This window comes from Nannobrachium achirus, assembly GCF_963921795.1.
Source record: "Nannobrachium achirus genome assembly, chromosome: 24".
Classification (NCBI taxonomy): Eukaryota; Metazoa; Chordata; class Actinopteri; order Myctophiformes; family Myctophidae; genus Nannobrachium; species Nannobrachium achirus.
The window spans coordinates 31,314,430-31,337,064 of NC_137831.1; the positions used below are offsets into that span (position 1 = coordinate 31,314,430).

At 43.5% G+C, this 22,635-nt stretch overlaps 1 protein-coding gene across 2 annotated transcripts in view; it reads right to left on the reverse strand.

The window, feature by feature from the left end:
- als2b (alsin Rho guanine nucleotide exchange factor ALS2 b) overlaps positions 1-20,814 on the reverse strand; it is a 76,497-nt gene extending 55,683 nt beyond the window's left edge. For both annotated transcript variants that reach the window (XM_080720300.1, XM_080720299.1), the window contains exons 1-8: positions 20,682-20,814; positions 16,623-16,731; positions 15,403-15,548; positions 13,287-13,725; positions 12,138-12,726; positions 11,796-11,977; positions 9,702-9,856; positions 1,088-1,265 (exon numbers count right to left, since the gene is read on the reverse strand). In XM_080720300.1, the coding sequence (XP_080576426.1) occupies positions 1,088-1,265; positions 9,702-9,856; positions 11,796-11,977; positions 12,138-12,726; positions 13,287-13,725; positions 15,403-15,548; positions 16,623-16,642 (1,709 nt within the window). In that variant the 5' untranslated portion in view covers positions 16,643-16,731; positions 20,682-20,814. The remainder of the gene's footprint in view (positions 1-1,087; positions 1,266-9,701; positions 9,857-11,795; positions 11,978-12,137; positions 12,727-13,286; positions 13,726-15,402; positions 15,549-16,622; positions 16,732-20,681) is intronic.
- Positions 20,815-22,635: the final 1,821 nt, after the last annotated feature.

Sequence of the window (22,635 nt, forward strand, 5' to 3'; positions counted from 1 at the left end):
GTGATAATTAAAAGATATTAAACCAAAAGAATAGTTCCAGTCAAAGCAATCTTACTGGTCACCATCACTATAGAGCATGCTTTAATCACTGCTATTCCGGCTGTTAAGATGTCCATGGTATGGAATTAGTTTCTAATTATCTGCGGCACACAGGCTGCTTTGAATTAAACGTTGTACTTAGCGAGAGCTCTAAGCATGACTTATCATGGCTACGCGGTATAATATAAATACACTTCATTGCTCTTTGATCAAAGATTCACAACAGAATATCAATGCAATTTGTTTGTTAATGCGATGTCAGCGTGCCTTCGTCGCTGATCCCTCATTCCTCTCGCTTGGTGACCTCAGAAAAGTTCACTGTTCCGTTCAGTTGTGACAACATCAAAAGGCAAAGTCAGAATCTTAAAGCCAATGCACAGAATAAGGGCCCAGGATTGTTGTAATATGGGACTTTGTATGTATGACCATATCTCTGCTGTCGGGCCGAAACCTCCTAACCTAATTTTCGGGAAGATGAACTCAAGTGGAGTTAAGAGGTTTTGACCAAAGCACTTTTTAATACTTTTCATTGGTTCAATATTATTTTAACCAACACAAAGATGTAAAGGGTGTTAAATAGCACAGATTTATGTAAAACAAAAAAAGAGTCTGCCAAACAGGTGGAGTTAGCTGGTTTGGCAGAAAGTGTGGAGTTAGGAGGTTTTGTCCAAAGTACTTTTTACTACTTTCCATTGGTTCAATATTATTTTAACCAACACACAGACGTAAAGGGTGTTCAATAGCCTTGATTTATGCAAACAAATCGAAAACCTCAAAAATTGAGTTTTGGCCAGACAGTGACACCTAATCCTTATGTCCCTTTTCTGATTGTACAATACAATAATGAGTAACAGTAATTGTACAGTACAATAATGTCTTATGTTATCTCTTCACTATGTTATTTATTTATGTATCTTTTTATTTCAACCCCCCAGAGTCATCATGTGGGTCTATACATAATCAACATACTGAGTAGAACGACGGGGGACAAAACTGTGAGATGACAGAAGTGCATAAGACAATCTTTAAAAATGTACACATGACCTACCTGGGCAGGTTGTCTCCGTGCCCCAGCTGTCCGTCCTCGCCCTGGCCCCAGCTCCACACCTCAGTCTGCAGGGAGGGCAGCACCTCCTGCCCCTGGGGGAGCCCCCCTGCCCCCGGTGGGGTGAGGGCCGGCGGGCGCACCCTGGGGCGGATGGCCTTCCTCAGGAGACGCGGTGACACTGTGGAGGGGGAGAGCACAGAGAGGGGCACGCTCGCTGAATGCGGATACGTGAACACAGATGCAAGTGTATGCCTACACCCGCACACATGGACATAATACGCAAACATTGACGAGCACACAGAGACACGTGCCCACACACAATCATAAAGAGACCCATAATTAAAGAGGTGTTGCCACAGTTTTTTACTTTTTCTGTTTTGTATGTGTCTATGGAGTTATTACTCTAATGCAAATGCACCTTCCCTGTGTGTTATTGGTTACTCCCCTCCCCTTTTCACCACACAACAACACTGTGGGTGTCGCTAACCCACCTGACAACCAGGCATACCAAATGAACAGGTGGGTGTGGAGACATAAAAACATAGTTTTAACACTTTATGTACACTTTTTTTGAAAAATATCTTCCTCCTAGTATAATCATGATTCCTGATTATTATGTTGCAGAGGGGAAATATCGTGGCACCCCATCTTTAAAGACATAAACTCAAGACACACAGGAGCAGATATGGACATACAGTAAATACATATGCACACAAGGAATCGGTTCAGACACACAACTAATAATGTTCTACCAGGAGTCTCAGACTTTCAGTGCCAATTCCAATATCAAAGATCATGTAAGATATGGTCAATGTTTGATACGGTGCTGGCAGTCGCAGAGCTATTGAACCCATTGTTCTCTTTTAAAGGACCAGGTCACCTCTGGGACAACCAGATCTTATTTTATTGTTGTGTGGGACACGTTCAACATAATCCTGAATTATTTTTTGTGTTCAATCTGTGTTTTTAGATATTTTAGTATTTCAGCCGATTTCAGCATGCTACAACTGGTCATATGATGCAAAATGCATCATATGACCAGTTGTAGCATGCTGAAATACTAACATATCTAAAAACACAGATTGAACACAAAACATAATTCAGGATTGTGTTGATCGTGTCCCACACAACAATAAAATAAGATCTGGTTGTCCCAGAGGTGACCTGGTCCTTTAAAGGATTTAATTGTGGGCTCGCTGAAAGACAAGACCAGTATGTTATAGCAAATCATTATAGGTCAAGTTTATTCTCCACACAAAAATGACCAACAGTACAAAGAAAGGCAGGGCACTTAGCCAATGAGGAGCAGTGTTCTAGGTGACATCATCACCAACAAGTGCGACCTGATATAAATAACAACAACACGTTGGCTCGAGACCGTATGTTATATCAGCATATTATGCTATACTTTACGTCCCCTCTGTTATACCAAATCCTTATAGGTCAAGTTCATTCTCCTCAAAAAAATTACCAACAGTACAAAGAAAGGCAGGTCTGCAGGTCTCTTAGCCAATGAGGAGCAGCGTTCTAGGTGACATCCTCACCAACAAGTGCGACCCGATACAAATAACAACACCACGTGGGCTCGAGACCAGTACGTTATACCAAAACATTATAACGACAGACAGTACAAAGGCAGGGCCTTTAGCCAATGAGAAGCAGTGTTCTTGATGACATCACCACCAACAAGTACAACCTGATATACATTGCAACAACACCCACATTAAATATTTTGAATTGTGTTCTCACAAATCTTTGTATACTCAGGTTATCCTCCTCAAAAAACTAGCCAATGAGGGAGCAGCGAGCCCACACTAGGAACAGTATTTCTCGCTCCAATATGACATTCCCTGTCCCCTGTCGCGCACACTTCGCAACCGGAATAGTGGGCCACCTGGTATTTCTGGGCACCTTTTCTTTTTCTCAGAACACTGGACACCCTACAGTATTTTCATAATTGACTGAGGAGATATGGAATGTGAATCAGGAATCAACCCGGCACACATTCTCGGGTCCCCTGGATCCTCTGGGGATACTTGGACCCAACTTTGAGGACAGCAAAAGCCGACCCTAGACTCTGACTCCGCTTTGGAAGGAAATAAGAAAAAACGCAGGTTTCAGATATTACAATATTTAGGACTACGTTTTTGTCGGTAAAGACAAACAAAAAATAACTTTTAAACGTAGAGAAACAAAATTCATGAAAAAAAATAAAGACGGGTCTAGTAAAGGCATGGCCTCCAGGTGGGTCTCTGACATAACGTGGCCAGTCTAGGACATCAGTTATCTATGATGTGTTGTTATCTATCTTGGAAAAATACCAGATCTCATCCCCATTGACTTCCATTCTAAAAAAAAAGTTATAAACATGGAAAATAAAATGTGTGTTTGCAGCCACGGACAATCTCTGTGATGCGTGTAAGAGATATTAACAATACAAAAAAATACAAATAAAATAATGTAAGCTCCTTGAGCATGACCATGTGTCTTCATCTTCAGTGTGGTATAAAAACAGGGTCTATGATATGTGATATCTACATCTACATCTACATCTACAGTACATCTACAGACAAAGTTGGCCAAGATTTCATGATCTGATGATCTCCATTCCTTAACTTACATCATAACAAAAAACACTATGGGGGAAAGGTTAAATATTCTGCTGTACAAACAGAATATGGGGAGAAAAAAAAAAGTGTAATATTCTGCTATAACGAGTTCATTCAACCACAGCCGAGGCTAATATACTTGCTCCAAATTCGTGGTTGAGCTTTGACATTCTTAATGGTATTGCCTGATTCAACTTGCGGGTGGGGCATCTTGACAAAGATCTACATTCCACCTCTCAGACGCAGCACTAAGTGAAGAGTGGACTCCTTCTGGATGTTGTAGTCAGACAGGGTGCGGCCATCTTCCAGTTGTTTACCAGCAAAGATCAACCTTTGCTGGTCAGGGGGAATTCCTTCTTTATCCTGAATTTTGGCCTTCACGTTATCAATGGTGTCGCTTGGCTCAACTTCAAGGGTTATGGTTTTTCCGGTGAGGGTCTTGACAAAGATCTGCATTCCTCCCCTGAGACGGAGCACTAAGTGGAGTGTTGACTCTTTCTGGATGTTGTAGTCAGAAAGGGTGCGGCCGTCTTCCAGTTGTTTACCAGCGAAGATCAACCTCTGCTGGTCAGGGGGAATTCCTTCTTTGTCCTGAATTTTGGCCTTCACGTTATCAATGGTATCGCTTGGTTCAACTTCCAGGGTGATGGTTTTTCCGGTGAGTGTCTTTACAAAGATCTGCATTCCACCTCTCAGACGCAGCACTAGATGAAGCGTGGACTCCTTCTGGATGTTGTAGTCAGACAGGGTGCGGCCATCTTCTAGTTGTTTGCCAGCGAAGATCAACCTCTGCTGGTCAGGGGGAATTCCTTCTTTGTCCTGAATTTTGGCCTTCACGTTATCAATGGTGTCGCTTGGTTCAACTTCCAGGGTTATGGTTTTTCCGGTGAGGGTCTTGACAAAGATCTGCATCCCTCCCCTGAGACGGAGCACTAGGTGGAGTGTTGACTCTTTCTGGATGTTGTAGTCAGACAGGGTGCGGCCGTCTTCCAGTTGTTTGCCAGCGAAAATCAACCTCTGCTGGTCAGGGGGAATTCCTTCTTTGTCTTGAATTTTGGCCTTCACGTTATCAATAGTGTCGCTTGGCTCAACTTCCAGGGTGATGGTTTTTCCGGTGAGGGTCTTGACAAAGATCTGCATTCCTCCCCTGAGACGGAGCACTAGGTGGAGTGTTGACTCTTTCTGGATGTTGTAGTCAGACAGGGTGCGGCCATCTTCCAGTTGTTTGCCAGCGAAGATCAACCTCTGCTGGTCGGGGGGAATCCCTTCTTTGTCCTGAATTTTGGCCTTCACGTTATCAATGGTATCGCTTGGTTCAACTTCAAGGGTGATGGTTTTGCCGGTGAGGGTCTTGACAAAGATCTGCATGTTTGCACAATTGTAATTGGTACCGTGAAGTGCTTGAAAGTATCTCAGTGGTATTCCTCTGAAACTACTCACTAATATTACAACCACAAAAGTATAGCTATGAATGATTCAGTGAAGTGGACAAAATGCTTGATATAGGCTACCAACTTGATGAGGTCATTGCTGACATCAGCCTTGCCCAGATATGGAATTACAGTTCCAGGCCCTCCTTCTTCTTTCTACTTAGGTCCACCACTTCAGTAACTATAATAATTAAATAACTAGAAAGATGCAATTGGAAATTGCAAGTGTGGTTGCCGACGTGACTATATTCCGCAGCAAGCTATCTGTCATGTGAAGCTCAACCAATACTCGAGCTAGCACCACTCCTAGGGCTGTCACGATTTTACAGGATGATTAATTGTCACTCAAATAATTGGCGATTAACGATTTAATTGTGTTTTTGTCGTTGATAATTACATTTCTGTTTGGCTTTTTGAAATTGCACATGGCAGATATGACACATAACCTAAATACACAAATAGATTACTGACATATTTGACAACTTACAACTTAAAAAATAACTTTGATAGTGGAAATAGCCGATCTACAAGCTCACAACGCGTCGCGATGCGACGCGTCGTGAGCTTGTAGATCTGCTATTTCCACTATTTTGGACATTTTTCAACATTCACGATTATGACGATTATGACAAAATAATTGCGATAATGTCAAATAATCACGATTAGACGATTATTATGTAATAATTGTGACACCCCTAACCACCAATTTCCAATTGCATCTGATTCACGGCAAAAACCCATTCACAAAAAAATGTTTATCTAGAAGAATAAATAAAGTTTCCCCAGGACTACAGTGTTACCCTGTTCGGCAACCACACTAATTAACTCAGTAAGTTTAAAGGGATATTCCACTTGCATGAGTTTGCCTCCCCAGGCTCAGGGCCTCTCCACATACACACCCATTGTAACTTCAAACTCCATTTTAACCATGATAGATTCATTGAAAATTTTGTTTTGTATTTAATTTTTCTCATTTCCCCAAAGAATTATTAAAAATAAATGAGGCCTGCTCAAGTATTAGGAGAGTAGTATGAGTCACCAGACAAAAATAATGGGTGTTTTTAATGAATCTATCATGGTTAAAATGGAGTTTGGAAGTTAGTTTTTGAAAGTGGAATATCCCTTTAACTATAACAAGCTTTCTGTGTGGCACTTGTCTTGGATGTCAGACTTCATGTGGGCAGTATGTAACATATCAAACGAATGTAAAATGGCCATGTGTGACAAACATACCTCCTTGACATACAGAGAGCAAGCGCAAGAAAAGTGATGCTGCTCGGTCAAATGGTTTGCGAGATTAGCCCTGGACAGACTGGGTCTTCCATGTGGAATGACATCGTCATAAGATGTCAGCTACTGTGACATTGGCACCATGATGTCAGTAGGCCTGTACAATTATTATTACATAATAATCGTCTAATCGCAATTATTTGAGGTAATCGCAATTATTTTGCATAATCATTTCCATGTCGAGAAATGTTCATATAGTTTCAAACACTTTCAAAAAGTAGTGGAAATAGAAGCTGCGATTTTCCACTATAAATGTATAAATAATAAAGTTGCCAGTCACTCCTTTGTATAGTAGGTTATTCGTCATATCTGTCCTGGGCAACAGAAATGTACATTGTATTCATGTTCATGTTTAAAAGCTCATTTTAAAAGTAGCTCTCAAGTCAAAAGTGTGGGCACCCCTGTTATAGGGTTTAAGTGGTGCAATGTTAGGTTGTCTCCAGGCCTGGAATTTCGTGATTTTAGGGGCAAGGCCACTTGGCCTTTGGTGTTGTCCAGAGGGCACAAAGGTCAAATGCCAGAGCAGGAAGGCCATCAAATAAAACATGATTTTAGTCCTTTGAAACAATTTGTTGAATTTAAGGGTTTAGGGATGATAATCTTATCTACAGTGAAATAGATAAATGATGGTATTTGCAATCTGATCCATGCTCAGGCCTGCAATCAAAGTCACTGGATTGGTTTAAAGATGGGGACTCGGAGGAGTTAAGATTTCAGAATCTCAACGAAAGACACTGGTGTCTACATGACAAGAAAGAGACACCGGTGACTACTGTCTACATATTGACAAGAAAGAGACAGAGGAGAAAGTGATACAGTCAGCTGGGGCATTAAGGCCACTGTGGCCTCATGGCATGCCATTGGTTTGAGGAGCACAAGGCCAAACTGAGGGGCAATGGTGGCCTTGGCCTTCATGGCGTCCATGAAATTCCTGCCCTGGTTGTCACTGAGCCACGCACGAGGTAGCCTGACTGCAAGCGTCAGACTCTATCACACACTTCGTTTTGGGAAGAGAGTCTGAGATTTCGGGCAGACATTCCACTTCTGGGGGGGCGGGCAGGGGGTGGTTTAAAAAAATGTTAAGTTGACTTGCTCTTAATTGCTCCCTCTGAACTTCAAAGGGCTTGTGAGCTGCTGTAATTGATTGAGCCATACAAGTGTCAATAGCTCGTTAGTCACTGAAAGCATCAAAGACTACAATCTGTTTGATGTCTGTAATAAGAGTGGAGGGGGGAATGTGTTTGAATACACACAGACTCGCCTGATTGGCTGAATGGTTTTGAACCAGGCCACCACCCACCACGTGCCCCAAGCCTACAGCCCTGATTGGCTCGCCCTCTCTGAGGGCTGGTGGAAAAAGCTTATTTAATGTGAAGGGCCAGACTACACAACACCACCACTACCAACAGGGGGTGGTGTTGTGCAGTCTGGTTTATTAACCAGGCTACGCACGAGGTACCAAAGCAAATTGTTTGAACCACATGGTATGGGGGTTCATTGATTCTGTGTCTATCGATCTCTTTCTCTGCCTCATTCTCTCCGTCACAGCTCTCTCTCACACTCATATTCTACGCTGTTGAAAAAACATTATATGCACTGATATGTGATATATTTAGAGTTTCTCTCTCTCTCATCATCTTGCTATCACACACTCTCTCCCATGTCTCTATTCCCAGTTGCTGCGCAGAGGGCAGTTTACACAACGTTACAAGGCTAAATATTGGCCTGCATTCCTCTGAGGCTCAGTACTTCTAATCAGACTCGGACAAAGGCTACATTGAGTCGAGAGCTACTAGCATCACATATGGCAGCGTCCTGCAAATGCTTGGAGCTTGCATGCAACGGCCCACGGAGACTTTGTTTGGAACACGTCAAGGATGTGTGTATTTACTGTACTATGTGGTAAAACTGACAGGTCTTGATGACAGAATTTGGAGGTTGATACCATAGTGTACATGTGGGGTTTTCTGACTCTGCAGGATGCCTCGTACCACATTAGCATCCTCACTTAGAACCTTTAGATTCTGACAATATAAACACGATTCCAAATCTACTAAATGTATGAAGTCATATAAACCACTTAAGCCACACTATAATGTGCAAGCTCACAACGCAGCATGCCGACATGCTGTGAGCTTATCTGCTCTATTTCACCTATAATGACATGATTAATTGGGATAGTGGTTACCTTTTGCAGCCCTAATACTGTAGGTTTTATATAGTTTGATATAACTCTAAAAACTGCAATATAATTGTATTGAAATCCATACTGTGCAGTGTGCAGCCCTTGCCTGGGATCAGTAGCATTTGGGGTTTCTGATCCGGTCGGGAGCGGAAACAACCTACATCATGTTGTAGTCACTACAAAGACTACACTTTGGCCGGAACTACCAAACCGGAAGCAGTTTTAACCCAAAACAATTCCCCGCACTCAAGGGCATAATTTTAGTGCCTACCCAATAAAACCCTTGATGCGGCGTAGTTTGGCTTATGTATTGAACAGTTTGTTTTGGTATATCCATCTTTTAGTCCAACTCGTAGCGACTGGCAAGACTACACATCTCGAGCATTTAAATCGGGAGTGGAGAAACAAACAGGGGGGGACCAAAACAAAGCGACGCCACTTCTTTTGCCTTTTGCCGGTTTAAGCCATGCCAAGACAGGATCACGCGGCCTGTTTAAAACGAACACCAGGCTTTCCTTTCGCGGAAAGCCTGGTGACGCGATGTTAGTGCAGCCCTAGTGACTGTGTGCGCACATCAAACAGACCCTAGGGCTGTCACGATTATTACATAATCGTCTAATCGTAATTATTTGACAAAATCGCAAATATTTGTTCATAATCGTCATAATCGTGAATGTTGAAAAATGTTCATACACTGATAAACATTTTCAGAAATAGTGGAAATAGCAGATCTACAAGCTCACAACGCGTCGCGATGCGACGCGTTGTGAGCTTGTAGATCGGCTATTTCCACTACCATTGTTATTTTTTAAGTAGAAAGTTGTCAAATATGTCAGTCATTTCTTTGTAAATTTAGGTTATGTGTCATATCTGCCATGTGCAACTTCAAAGCCTAAAAGCTGAACAGAAATGTAATTATCAACAACAAAAACACAATTAAATCGTTAATCGCAATTATTTGAGTGACAATTAATCGTCATGTAAAATGTCATATCGTGACAGCCCTAACAGACCCATCCACAGACAGCCACGTGCCGGCACGCAGGCGTACTTACGCAGCGTGGCATAGGAGGAGGATAAGAGTTGAACAGCGTATATACCCTGAGAGAGGAGTCCTGGCAGAGAGAGACGGCGCCTCAGGCCCTCGGCCTCCTCCTCGCGGATGTCCCCCGTGCTGGAGCTCTTCTTGGCCTGCATGGAGTCCTCCAGGAGTACCCGCTCCTCTCCCGGGCCTGGAAGAGCCCCTGGAGAGAGTCTGCACACACACAGCGCAAAAGCAAATCGTTGTTGTCGGGTGAAAACCATGTATGTCCAAAACCGTTCGTTTTGCATTTATCATTTTTAAAATTATTTAAACTTGTGAAAATAGACGATCTACAAGAACACAACGCCTCTAGTGTTTGTGTGTGGGTAGATCTGCTATTTTCACTAGTTTAGGGTGACACTTTTGCATGATGGAAGTAGGGCTTTAATTTACCAAAAAACATACACATTTAAAACTTGGAGATAAAAGGTTTCTGCCTGACACTGACAAAACATAGGTATACAGCTGTCATAATATTGACATAATCATTCATAGTCCATTCATATTAATGAATCTGTGTCATGTGCCAAGAGCTATTCTTATATGTAAAGAGAAATGCAGCTTCCTAACCACTTTAAACCTGAAATGAGATACCCGTCTTTAGATACTTGAACAGGACTAGAGTCCGTCTCCCTCTCTCTCTCTCTCTCTCTCTCTCTCCAAAGTCCCTCCCTCCCTCCCGACACATGCATGAGCGAGCTCCGTTGAAAACAGCTGATCTACCAGCTCACTTCATGCAGCTGAAGACATGAGCACTGCAGCTGCAACTAGTTATAAATCAGCAGGTTTTGCGCAAAATATCAACGTGAATCCGTTTGCAGGATTAATCTCCTCTCCAGAGAAGGTCTGCTGCTGTGTGCTGCCTCTCCCTTTCTGCTTGCAGCGACCTGCGTAGCAAAGCTAGTGAATAAGTTCAAATGAACGGTAACTTAAATTTTACGATTTTATGATTATGAGGGCAAGTGGCCATGACCTGAGGGCAAGTAGAACACGAGCTGCACTTGCCCGACGGGCAAGTGCCTCTGAGACCTTAGGCCGGCTTTACACTGCAGTCAAATCCAGCCCAAATCCGATTTGTTCTCAAATCTGATCTTGTGGCCCGACTTTTCACACTGCATTTGCAAGTGACACAGATCTGATCTGTGCATTCAGACAGCGTCAGCCCAAAGCTGCCCTGTGGCGACATGTATGCTTTGGTTACCGTGGTAACGACGTAGGCGTCATGACGTTACGTCACTACGTCGACGCTGGCTGATTACGTTCTGATTACGTTCAGGAAATGCGACATAATAGACCTTTGTAAACACACGTTAATATTGTTTTTCTCTCTTCTTTTCTTTACGCTTGTGTTTCACTCTTCTCTCTCGTTTTCACTGTTTAGCTCACGTGTTTTCTCTCTTCTCTTTTGTTTTTCTCATGTGCTCAGTGCGCTGTAATCAAATAGTAAATACTCACGCTCTGTAATGATGTAATTTACAGCCGCGCTCGGGGACGCTTGGCCACTTTGAAGTGGCTTGTATGTGACCTGCATATAACTCAATGGGGTGGAAGTGGTTGCTGCTTTCAGACTGTGTCAGATGTCCTCAGATCCGATATGGATCGGATTTGAAACTACCTCTGGATGTGGTTTTTCAAAATCGGATTTCATGTGACCTGAATGTGACATGTTTGGATTTAGACTATTTTAAAAAAATCGGATTCCACTTTTGAAGTGACCCAGATCTGATTCAGGCTAGATTTCAGTGGCAGTGTAAAGCCGGCCTTAGTGTCAACTCCTGTTAACCACATGAACCATGATGGCCAAGTGGTTAAGGTGGGCACATAACAGTAGTAGCCTGGCCTGGGTTTGATTTCCGAGCTGGACTCTCTCCCCGTTTCCTCTAATCGAATAAAGGCAGAAAACCCCCCTCACCCCCAAAAAACATGAACCATCCCTATTCTGAGCACGTCATAATAGTCAAAACTTTTGACAAAAATGGATGGACATTCGGCAAAGGCCTACTGTAAGTAGCTAAAATGTATTCTGTTGTCACAATGAATCTAGGGTGGTGGGGCCTCAAATTCCAGTTCTGCATCGACGGACGATAAATCAGTATAGAACATTCCTTACCCATCTGCCCATCCCGGCATCCCTAACCCTCCCCCGGGCACTGCCCCCGTGGAGGGAAGGTAGAAATTCATCATCTTTTTCAGGGACAGGGCCTCGTAGGTCGAGGCCACCCGCTCGCCCACAGCCGAGGCACACGACGTCACCAAGCTGTTGAGGGCAGAGGTGGTGGTGGTGGCGGCAGCCTGCACATACAGTAAAAAAAAAAGCAAACCTGATTTCTCTTCAGCATTTCGACATTGCTGATGATAATCATTATTTGGCAACTAAAACGGTAACCAATGTGAAAGCGTGAAAACACAGCGAGAATAGAAAATATCATGGTCAAGCTTCTAGTCAACTAACCTGTAAAGAGTGTGCCTTTGCAGTCTGCTCCATGAGAGTGTGGTCTGACAACTTCCTCAGATACTCCTTGACAGCCTGCTCGTCTGGATAGGGTGAGTTCTTGCCCGGGGCACCAGCAGCAGCAGCAGCAGCAGCACCCGCGGACTGAGCACCGTCTACCTGGGCGTGATGTTCGGAGGTCGCTGCAGGCAGCTCTCCATTAGCCATCTCCGACTCCCCTTCCTCTGGGCCTTGGGGGCGGGAGGGGGTGTCCGGATCGGTACCTCGCGCCAGGGCGGAGGAGGCGGTGGGAGCCGCAGGGGTTGACGTGGAGGTGTGAGAGGAGAGGATGGGCTCTGACGGGGAGCTCCTTAGTCCCTGGGCGGAGGCGGGCGCCTCCAGCTTACCGTCTCCGTCGGCTACCTCCGTGCCAAGGGGACAGTAGTGGTTGTCGGAGATGATGACGTGGTCCTCTTTGTCCGTCATGGTGTACAGCAGCTGGTGACACTGTCCGCATTTGTCCTGCGGGGGCCGGCGGGGCTCGCCGGCGCCCGCGCACCGGACGAGGGCCAGGCTGTGGGAGGCGCCGCACGACACCTGGAGGACGTACCTGGGGATGGGACAATAATCGTTATTATGGTTTATCGTGATGAAAACACCCTTGATAATCGTATGGTGGAGATCTCATTTATCGTGAAATCGTCCTGTCATGCTGCATATCTGGTACCCTTAAACCCTATAATTGGTAAAACGGACCTGTAAATAACGTACTTGATACAATATTCCTTCTCTCTACCAAATGTCTTTGATAGAAAATATCAGAGGATAATGGATGTTGGGGATATTTCGATTATCGCGATAATATCGTAAATAACAATTTTTCTGGTCACAATAATCGTGACTAGGGATGGGACGATATGAAAATTTCATATCACGATTATTGTAACCAAAGAAATTGCGATTTACGATAGGGTTAGGCCTACGTTTTACCAAAAGAGGGTTTAAATGGTACCGGATATGCAGCTCGGCAAATAAAAGGTGAATTGATCCCAGTGCATGATGGAGGACAACATCACGATAAATTAAATCTCCACGATATGATTATCACGAGTGTCGGCCCATCCCTAATCGTGACATGACATTTTCATATCGTCCCGTCCTTAGACGTACCTGCCCGCCAGGTGCTCCACCTTCTGCGGCCTCCCGATGGGGACGGAGACGGTGGCGGATGCCAGGCCCAGCTGGCACCCGCTGCCCCAGGCCCACACCTCGTGCTGGGCCGAGAGCGCCAGGGTGTGCCGGCCCCCGCAGGCCAGCTCCAGGACGGGGACGGTGTTGGGCGGCGGGGCGCCGGCGTCCGAGTCCGGCAGGGCGACGGGGGTGGGGTTGGGGACGGTGCTGAGCCCCGTCAGGCCGCACTGCCCCGACGAGTTCTCCCCCCACATGTGGACGCCGCCGTCCTCCGTCACCGCGCCGCAGTGGAGGTCCCCGGCCGCCACGGCGACCACCCGCTGCCCGCTGAGGGCGCTCTCCAGGACCGGCGACGTCGCCGGCTCGTGCGCCTGGCTCTGTTTCCACGGCAACTGGCCGAAGCTGTACACCTGGCCCCCTGTCCGGTGACAAGCCAATGAATCATCAGGAGCAAAAAAGGTATTATGACTCTATTATTACTTGCGCCAGCGATAGTATGTAAGTACCTGAAGAACACTTCCTTAAGTGCTGGCTTTCTTCTGCTTTCATTTAACTCTTATGAGCCATGCATGTGGTAAATAGTAAGCTGTAGTTCAATGTATTGGTTGAATAGAATTGCATGTTACCACAGATTTTGTGGAATAGCTGAGTGGAATAAACGCGGAGGACTATAAGCTGTCTCCAGTCACAGTGTACGGTACAGGTTTTCCACAATCAAAAGTTGTACTGTTCAATTTGAAAGATACCCCTCACCAATCAAATACATTGACATGTTTTCTATCAAATAATTAAACTCTAGCTCTGAGGACTATAAGCTTTACAGTATAGGGCTGCAGTCTACAGTATAGGGCTGCAAGCAGGCACCTCTATATAACCTTGCATCTCCATATTCAACTCATATTTAACTAGGGCTGGGTGCAATAACCCTATACCACGGTTGTTTTAATGCATATTGCGGAGTAGATATCCACGATTATTTTTTTTTAACTAAAGATAATATTTAAACAAAAAGGTTCTGGTTGATGACAGAGTTCACACCACAACTATGAGGACAGTTAACATTAAACTGTTTGGTGTAAACTGTATACCCTTAAGGCCAGTCCACACCAATGCAACTCCTTGCAACCATTCTCCCCAATGGCTGTTGCAAAGAGTTACATTTGTGTGACATGGCCTTAAAACTGTTTTGTTGCAAGGAGTTACCACTATTTGCAAGGAGTTGCATTGGTGCAGTCTAGGGCTGGTGCAATAACTGCAATAGAGGGTATGCGCGTGACATACGGAAGTTATGCGGGAACGCCTACTGAGTGGCAAAAAAACTACTTTCTGGCCTTGACAGCCCATACATGTACATCCAAACAGAAAAGTCCTATCGTCCTATCTGATTGCATTAAACGAAGATAAACTTACTTCGCCTCTCGATTTGCCATTCAATTTATGCATGAGCATACCCTCTATACTGTGGTTGTGTAATTCATACTGCGCTGTTTGTTTTTTTATCATTCAAAACAACTTTTTGGGGAGATACCACGTTACCGTAATGGAGTAATGCATCCGGTAAACAGTGACTTATTACCGCGTTAACCAAAGAAATCATACCGCCCCAGTCCTATATTTAACCCAATTAGTTAACCCAAGTAAAAAAAAAAAAAAGAAGATTGTTGTTGTCGGGTAGAAACCTGTCCAAAAGCGTTTGTTTTGTATTTATCATTTTCAAAATTATTTAAACAAGTGAAATAGACGATCTACAAGCACACAACACCTCGCACCGCTAAACAAGTATATGTAAGCCATTTACCATGAGAGGGAGTGGGTTGTTGGCTGATTTACCACTGTTTCAGGGTTGTGGCACGAGGCGAAGCCTCAAATGGTAAATTACTTTTCTACCACTTCTACCATATAAACGAAAGAAAACACAGATGTAACTTGCAAGGTTATTTAGTTACAATCATGCAACACAACAGTGGGCGGGGTCCATGAGCCAACTCAAGGTTGTTGACTGATTTACCACTGTTTTAAGCCAATCAGAATCCAGTATTTGAACATGTGACGACAAAAAGTGGTAGAAATATAAATTGGGTTAAACAAGTCTTACCTTCCACCAACAGGACCCCATGCCGAGTGCCCAGGGCTGCCTGGAGGACAGGCCGTGAAAGGAGCAGTCTCTCTGGGGTGAGACTGTAGGAGTAGCCCCTCCAGGAGTAGAGCAGGCCTCGCTCCCTGGAGCTGTCCTCCTCAGAGCTGGGAAGAAGAGGCACTCAGTCATGTCACGATTATTGTGACCAAAGAAATTGCGATTTTTACGATATCATCGCGATAATCAAAATATCCCCAACATTCATTATCCTGGGGCGGAACGTTTGCCAATAAAATAGCCGATCTACCAGTTCACAACGTTGTGAGCTGGTAGATCGGCTATTTTTTGGCAAAGAGATTTGGTAGAGAGTGAAAAAAAGTTTGTATCAAGTACATCATTTACAGGTCCACGATTCGATTATTGTGAGTGTTTTTTATCACGAAAAACGATAATAGCGATTATCATCCTATCCCTAGCACTCAGTGACTGACAGACATTGTGACAAACACACACACGCAGGTTAGAAAGTTCAGCAACACAAAGTTGTGTAATACTATGGGAAACCTGCATTTTCAGCATCACGTAAAAAAAACATATGTAACTGATGTTAACATCTGTGTGCAAAATTAAATAAAGTGGTACAGTATGTATACAAGAGAGGTAATTGCCCACCCCTGAGTTAGATGATTATGATAAACTTGAGATATGTTTTGTTAAAGGAGCTTTTGCTGTGGCAGATTGTATTTGTCAAGCTTTTTTCTGTATAATTCTGGGCTGAAATTGAATGTATTACGTGAATGTAGACCTACTGTAAACATGATGTAAGTGTAAAGTAGTGTCTTATAATAACCGCACAAGGGTTGGGCACTTTGTGTGCAGGAAATGAAAATTAAATTATCAACCAAACAACCAATCAATCTACAAGCCTGGTGAAAAGGGAAAAGACTATTTAACCAGCCACCAATTCATTGATGAACTCACACGTGTTTGGCACCATCATCATGCTTAAAAATAACAATGTGGAACAGAGAGAATTGCAATTCTCTATTTTTAAGTTCCAAGCAAGTGAAGAAAAGCCCCTAAGCAGTACAAGCGAACAAGCGTTGTTTTGTGGGCGAATATGCAGAAGTGAGCAACGGTCTATCCGAGGGCTATGTCACATGGCGATCACCATCCATTTAGCACAGTAGAAGAAACAGATTAATAATCCTCTTTGAAGTAAGGAAGGGGCCGCATACCTCTTTCTCTGGCTCTCCATCACTGGGGTCTATTCGTCACCATCTCAACAACTTCATGATGATGATGATGAAGATGAAGACACTCGCCTCCTGCTTCCTGAATGTCAACCTATAATTATATGACGATCGAAAAGAAGCAAACGTTATCTCTTGGCTTTGCAAAGTCACTGCCAACGTCTGGTTTATCTGTCTACAACGCAAACAGGTTTTAAGCTTATGTTGACAAAGACACCCTCGCTTCTGTTTACTTAGCTAGTGCCCCCGGTGGGGGTGTGTAAAACTGCTCAGCAAATCAAAAACTAAACAAGGGTTTTGTCAATAATGTCAATAAAGTCATGTCTGTCAGTCATAGGCAAGCCAGGGTACAAACTGACTGACAGATGGTCTGGGACATTGACAACATTTTGTTTTTGTTAGGATAAATGTCCCTTGGGGTATGTTATGTGGTTTATAATACTATAATAAATCATAATTTGTGGGGGAAAAAAAATCGGTTTCATATTTAGATTTGTTTATTACTTAACACATTGGCCGCCATTTTAACATTGACTGTATGGCTCTCCTGCCATTTTGTTTAATAAAAAAAATTATATATTTTTTTTATATTGACATTTTTCCTAAATTCTGTGTTTTTTCGACCATGTCTTACAGTACCTGAAAAGAAAGAAGACAACCTCTAGTCTCACCAAAAAATAAAAAAATAAAATAAAAAGCTTTTTTTTCTATAGTTGCAGCCATCTCAAAATAGCAATTTTTGACCAAAATCCAGCTCTAATTGATAAAACTGGAGATATTGACCTTTTTGTGATCGATCGCTTTTCAAGTGGATAATTCAGTTGATATTTGTATTTATGGCGTCAGGCACTTATCAGATAAGTTTACTAGTGTAATAAGTGTAATTGTGTAATAGGGCAATAACTGGAATAGTGTAATAGGGCTGTAATAGGTCACCTCTTGCCCTTAGGGCGTCATACTGACTTCACACAAATAGAAATAATCTTTTTACCTTTTATTCACATTCAAGTGTTTTATTTTGCACAGATCACATTTTGACACACACACACACACACACACACACACACACACACACACACACACACACACACACACACACACTTATAACTTATAACTTTATATAAGGCAAAGCCTATGTGTATAACTGTAAATATGTTCCCCATATTCAACTGTTTTATTTATTTGTGGCACTTGCTTTGGCGATGTAAACGTAGCCTATGTTTTCTCATGCCAATAACGTTCCTTTGAATTGAATCGCTCTCATGCTCTGTTGATGTGCGCAAACTGCTGGCTGGCCTCAGTGGCAGTGGCGTCAGTTCAGAAAAAGGTAAGGTATGGCAACATGACTAGACACCAGTCATGTTGCCATACCTTAGCAACAGGCACGATGAAAAGTACATTTTTATTATTTCCCCCTGTAGCCAAGGTATGGCAGCTGCATACCCCTGCCATACCCAATTGACGCCCCTGCTCAGTGGCCTCGTAGAGAACTGATAGGAATCAAGTTACTCTGCTTGTTGCTGATCCGGCCTGGGTCTATACCGGATGCGGAAACGTTTCTTGCATGCATGTGAGTGTTACATAACCGGATACAGTAGGCGGGCTTTAGAACGGAACAGACTGCAGCGATCACACACGGCCAGTGGTGATATTTCTCCAGGCGCGTTTCCTTCCTTCAGGCTGCAAGCACTTGCGCCGTTGCGCGGCGCGCCTCAAACACGCGCACATGCGCGATTGCGCGTGCACGCACGCTGCAGCATCAGCCAAGTGAGGAGGAAGAAAAGTAGTTTAGGCTTGGATGTAAACAACAACAGTAAACTTACTGACAATGACGATCGCCGTGTTTGCATTTCTTCCTCGTTGGATTCCACTCGTCGCGACGCGTTGTAGATCTGCTATTTTCACTCCTTTTTTTTGTTACACCGCTGGGAGTTTGGACGCGACCCTTTCCTGAGAACTGGAATATAATACACCTAGAACTCCTCCTCCCATCAGGCTCCATGGATGCGAGGCGTTGTGTGCTTGCAGATCTGCTATTTTCACCAGTTTTGTTACATACCGATGGAAGTTATATGGACGCGACACGTTGCTTTTCTTCAGACAATGGTCGCCTGATTGAGGACTCCGCCGGGGGGGGGGGATATTTTCTCCTCTCCACTCCCGTAGCAGGGCTTGAAGATCGGTTGGTGGTCGACTGGACCGGCCGACGGCGCTGCATCTTGTCCAGTAGGTGATTGTGTTGTTTGTAACCTCGCCTCACCAGGCTTTCTATACGTGTGTTTGTAGTGGGCTGAGGATCTGTTCCAACTGGGTGTCGGTGCTGGGCCCTGGGTACAAGGATTCACTGCGGGCCCCCCATGAATTTTCTACATAGGGGGATTTAAAAAATAGATATATACAAGCTCACAGCATGGCACCGAGTGTCGCGCTGCAAGCTTGTAGATCTGCTATTTTTCAATAGCAAAAGTATAAAATAATGAAGCCCCTTCCACCTTGGGCCCTAGTAACTCAGACTCGTCCCACTTTTCCCTTGTGACGCTCCTGCTGATCTGATCTTCTGATCTTCGTTGTTGTCTGGCTGCCTGGGACATAATATTTTGTTGTCGAGACTTTGGGGGTTATGATGAAGCTGTGTGTTGTTGGCCAATGAGGCAGGTCATGGCTTTCCAAGTGAACATTTTACTGGATTTTGTTTGATTTGTGCAAAATGGTCTCAGATCCAGCTGCTCCGTTGTCGCTTCTGCCAGCCCCTTCACCAGGCATGTACACACATAGACATCAAAGGGGGCTTGAGCCCCTGCCCCTGAGGGCTGCATTCAATAGAATTGTCCACCAAAAGGCCCCTTTAGAAATGTCAGCCCCTGCCTCTCTAAATATTCTCTGCACATCCCTGCCCCACATCCCTTTACATGCGTGTGGCCAGTGTGCCGCTGATTGCACTCTGCGGGCTGCGCTCTGCCACGCTAAATGCATTCACTGTGGTTTATTGGGAGTTTTATTCATTTCTATTGAGATTTATACGTTATTACACTCTTGTTTTCAAACACACTTACTGTGATGAGTGATATCTTTGGTTCGTTATATGACTGAAAGCTCAAACTTTTTCACGGGCTGCAGAATAATGTAATTAAACATTACATTATATAAAAGCAAATTCTCGGGACTATCGGGCCTGGCGGGGAGCGACATTGGAATTTTCTCGTGACTATCGGGGGAGGCGGCCAATGAGTTAATACTAACCAGAATATGACATCTAATTTGTAGTGCAATGGCAAGATTAAAGCAGCACTATGTAACGATCTTCTTCTACCATGGATTTATTTTGAACCCGGTTTCCTAATTATTATTATTATTGTTTACCAAACAGCTATTATAGCCTGCCTGCTTGCTCAGCATTGAATATTGACCATCAGGTCAAAATTCATGTCAGAATGATCCTGTGTCTAGGTGAGACATGACATTTTGACACTAAACGTCTCAATAGAAGAGTAGGGAGACAATCAAACAAATACAACCACCCCAGTTGTATAAATTATGCTGTATAATACTCTACCATACTTGGAAATAAATACATCTTATTAATTAAAAAAAAAAAAGGTTACATGTGAGGCTTTACCCTGAGGAAATAGCAACAATGTCCCTAGAAAATATCTCTCCTCCTGTCCAGCCACTCTGGAATTAGGGACAGTGTTCTGATCTCAAGGGGGCATGTTTTGCACTGTATGCCCCTGTATATTTATATCTCTGTAAAGTAAACAACACATATTTAGATATATCTAATTACAGCCACAGATAGTTGATCCCGATCACGGGGGATGGTGGCTAGCAGGTTGCTGTCTACTACAACAACAATATTCATCCATCCATCCATCCATCCATCCATCCATTATCCACCCCCTAACATCAGCAGTCACACTGTGTACTATGAGGCTCTGCTTTGAGCTAACGTTAGCTATGGCTAATATTCGTTTTAGTCACGCCACAGGTGTTCGATCAAACGAGATAAAGAAGCTACAGACACAAGAGATCTCTGTTTCAACTCACCGCTCCTCTGAACGCAGATCGGTGTGTGTGTGTGTGTATGTACAGTATGTGTGTGCTGTAGTGTACTGTACTGTACTGTACTGTACAGTACAGTAGGTGTGTGTGTGTCTGTGTGTCTGTGTGAGTGAGTGTGTGTTGACTTGGTTAGATGTTTAGTCATCTGCTGAGGGCTGCTGCTGTGTTGTTGTGACAGAGCATAGGGTACTTTTTTTGTCCCCGCACAAGAAAGACATGCATCCTCCTTCTGCACTAACCTCGCCTACCAGGCTTTAGAGGTGGGACGTTCGCGAACGAATCGAGTCTTTTGAACGTCTCTTTGAAATGAACGATAGGATTCGGTTCACATTATAGGGAGCCATTCCTTTCTAATGAACAGTGGTGGGAAAAGTGCACAATTTCTTTACTTGTGTAAAAATCAGGGCCGTGCTTAGCGATTTGGAGGCCCCAGGCAAACCCCAGTTTGAGGCCCCTGGGTCGGGAGCCATATGCGGGTCGCAGACCAATTTCTAGGGGTCGCGAAATAAATACTCCCTTATGTTTTGTTTCCTATATTTTAGCTTTTAATTATTTGAAAAAAAAATATATATATATATATATTTTTTTTACAAGTTTAATAGCCTATAAACTCTAGCACTTTTTCAAAAGAATTCCAGAGAAAATAATAAGAAGAGGAGGGAGAAAACAGGGGTTGGGTGTTTTACTCAGGGACACTGCAACACATTGCTAACCTGGCCTGGGATCGTACCTGTGACAACCAGGGATCTGGTTCCCTTGGCAGGCTCACTAACCACTCAGCTATGGATGGCCACAATGTTTGACATATAGAAGATAAAGCATGAGCTTCAACTTCTCTCACCAGAAGCAACTAACACAGGACAGGTAAAGTAATAAGAATAAGAATACTGAGTTAAACATTACATTACATGACCATGTTAACAGCCTTTTGTTAAGGGCCCTTTTACTATTTATATATGAGGGTATTGAGAGCTTGAGTTTGAGAGCTGGTGGGGCACCAAATGAATTTGGGGGCCCTCAAAACGTTAAATATAAATATATACAGTATAAATCTTGTTTATATTTTTAAGGAGACTAAAGTAACTTGTGACATTCGAAGTTAAACACATACATTACATGACTATGTTAAGGGCCTTTTTACTGTTTATTTATATTTGACGATAACTCATGGAGCCCCCTGGGTGTTTCTGTTTGAGAGATTGAGAGGCCCCAAATGGATATATTTGGGCCCCTCAAAATGTTAAATATAAATAAACAGTATACAAACTATGCGTGCCATCTTTAAGAAGCCCCAGTAAACCCTGTGAAAGTATTTCAAGTTAAACATCACATTTCATGTTAAGGCCCTTTTTACCCTTCTTTTATATTGATCTCATCCCGGGCCCCACCTCAAACTATATGGGGCCCCCAAAATGAAATGGAATTGATACACATATATTATATGTATATATAAATATGGGGGCCCTAAATATAAATATATACACACACTTTAGAAATAATGTATCCATTCCCCGCATCGATCCTTCTTAAAGTTAAAGTAATGTACGTGACATCACAGAACAGACACAAAAGAACCGCTTGGGTAATCAGGACCATTGTTCTCTGGTCACACCTTTGAGAGCCACGCTCTTTTCAGATTCTAATGAGCTAATGTTAACCCTCACCCTCACTTCAACTGTTCTCTGTCTCACAGTTGAGAGCTCAACTGGGGCCCCCTGATGGCCATGTTGGTTAAAAAAATAAAATAATAATAATAATCTCATGAGGCCCCCAGGCTGTGAGGGGGCCCCAGGCGGCTGCCTATTTTGCCTGTATGGTAAGCACGGCCCTGGTAAAAATATCAATACTGCAATCAAGTATAAGTTTGGAATGTTAATGTACTTGAGTAAAAGTAAAAAAGTATTGGTATCAAAATGTACTTAAAGTACCAATATTAGAA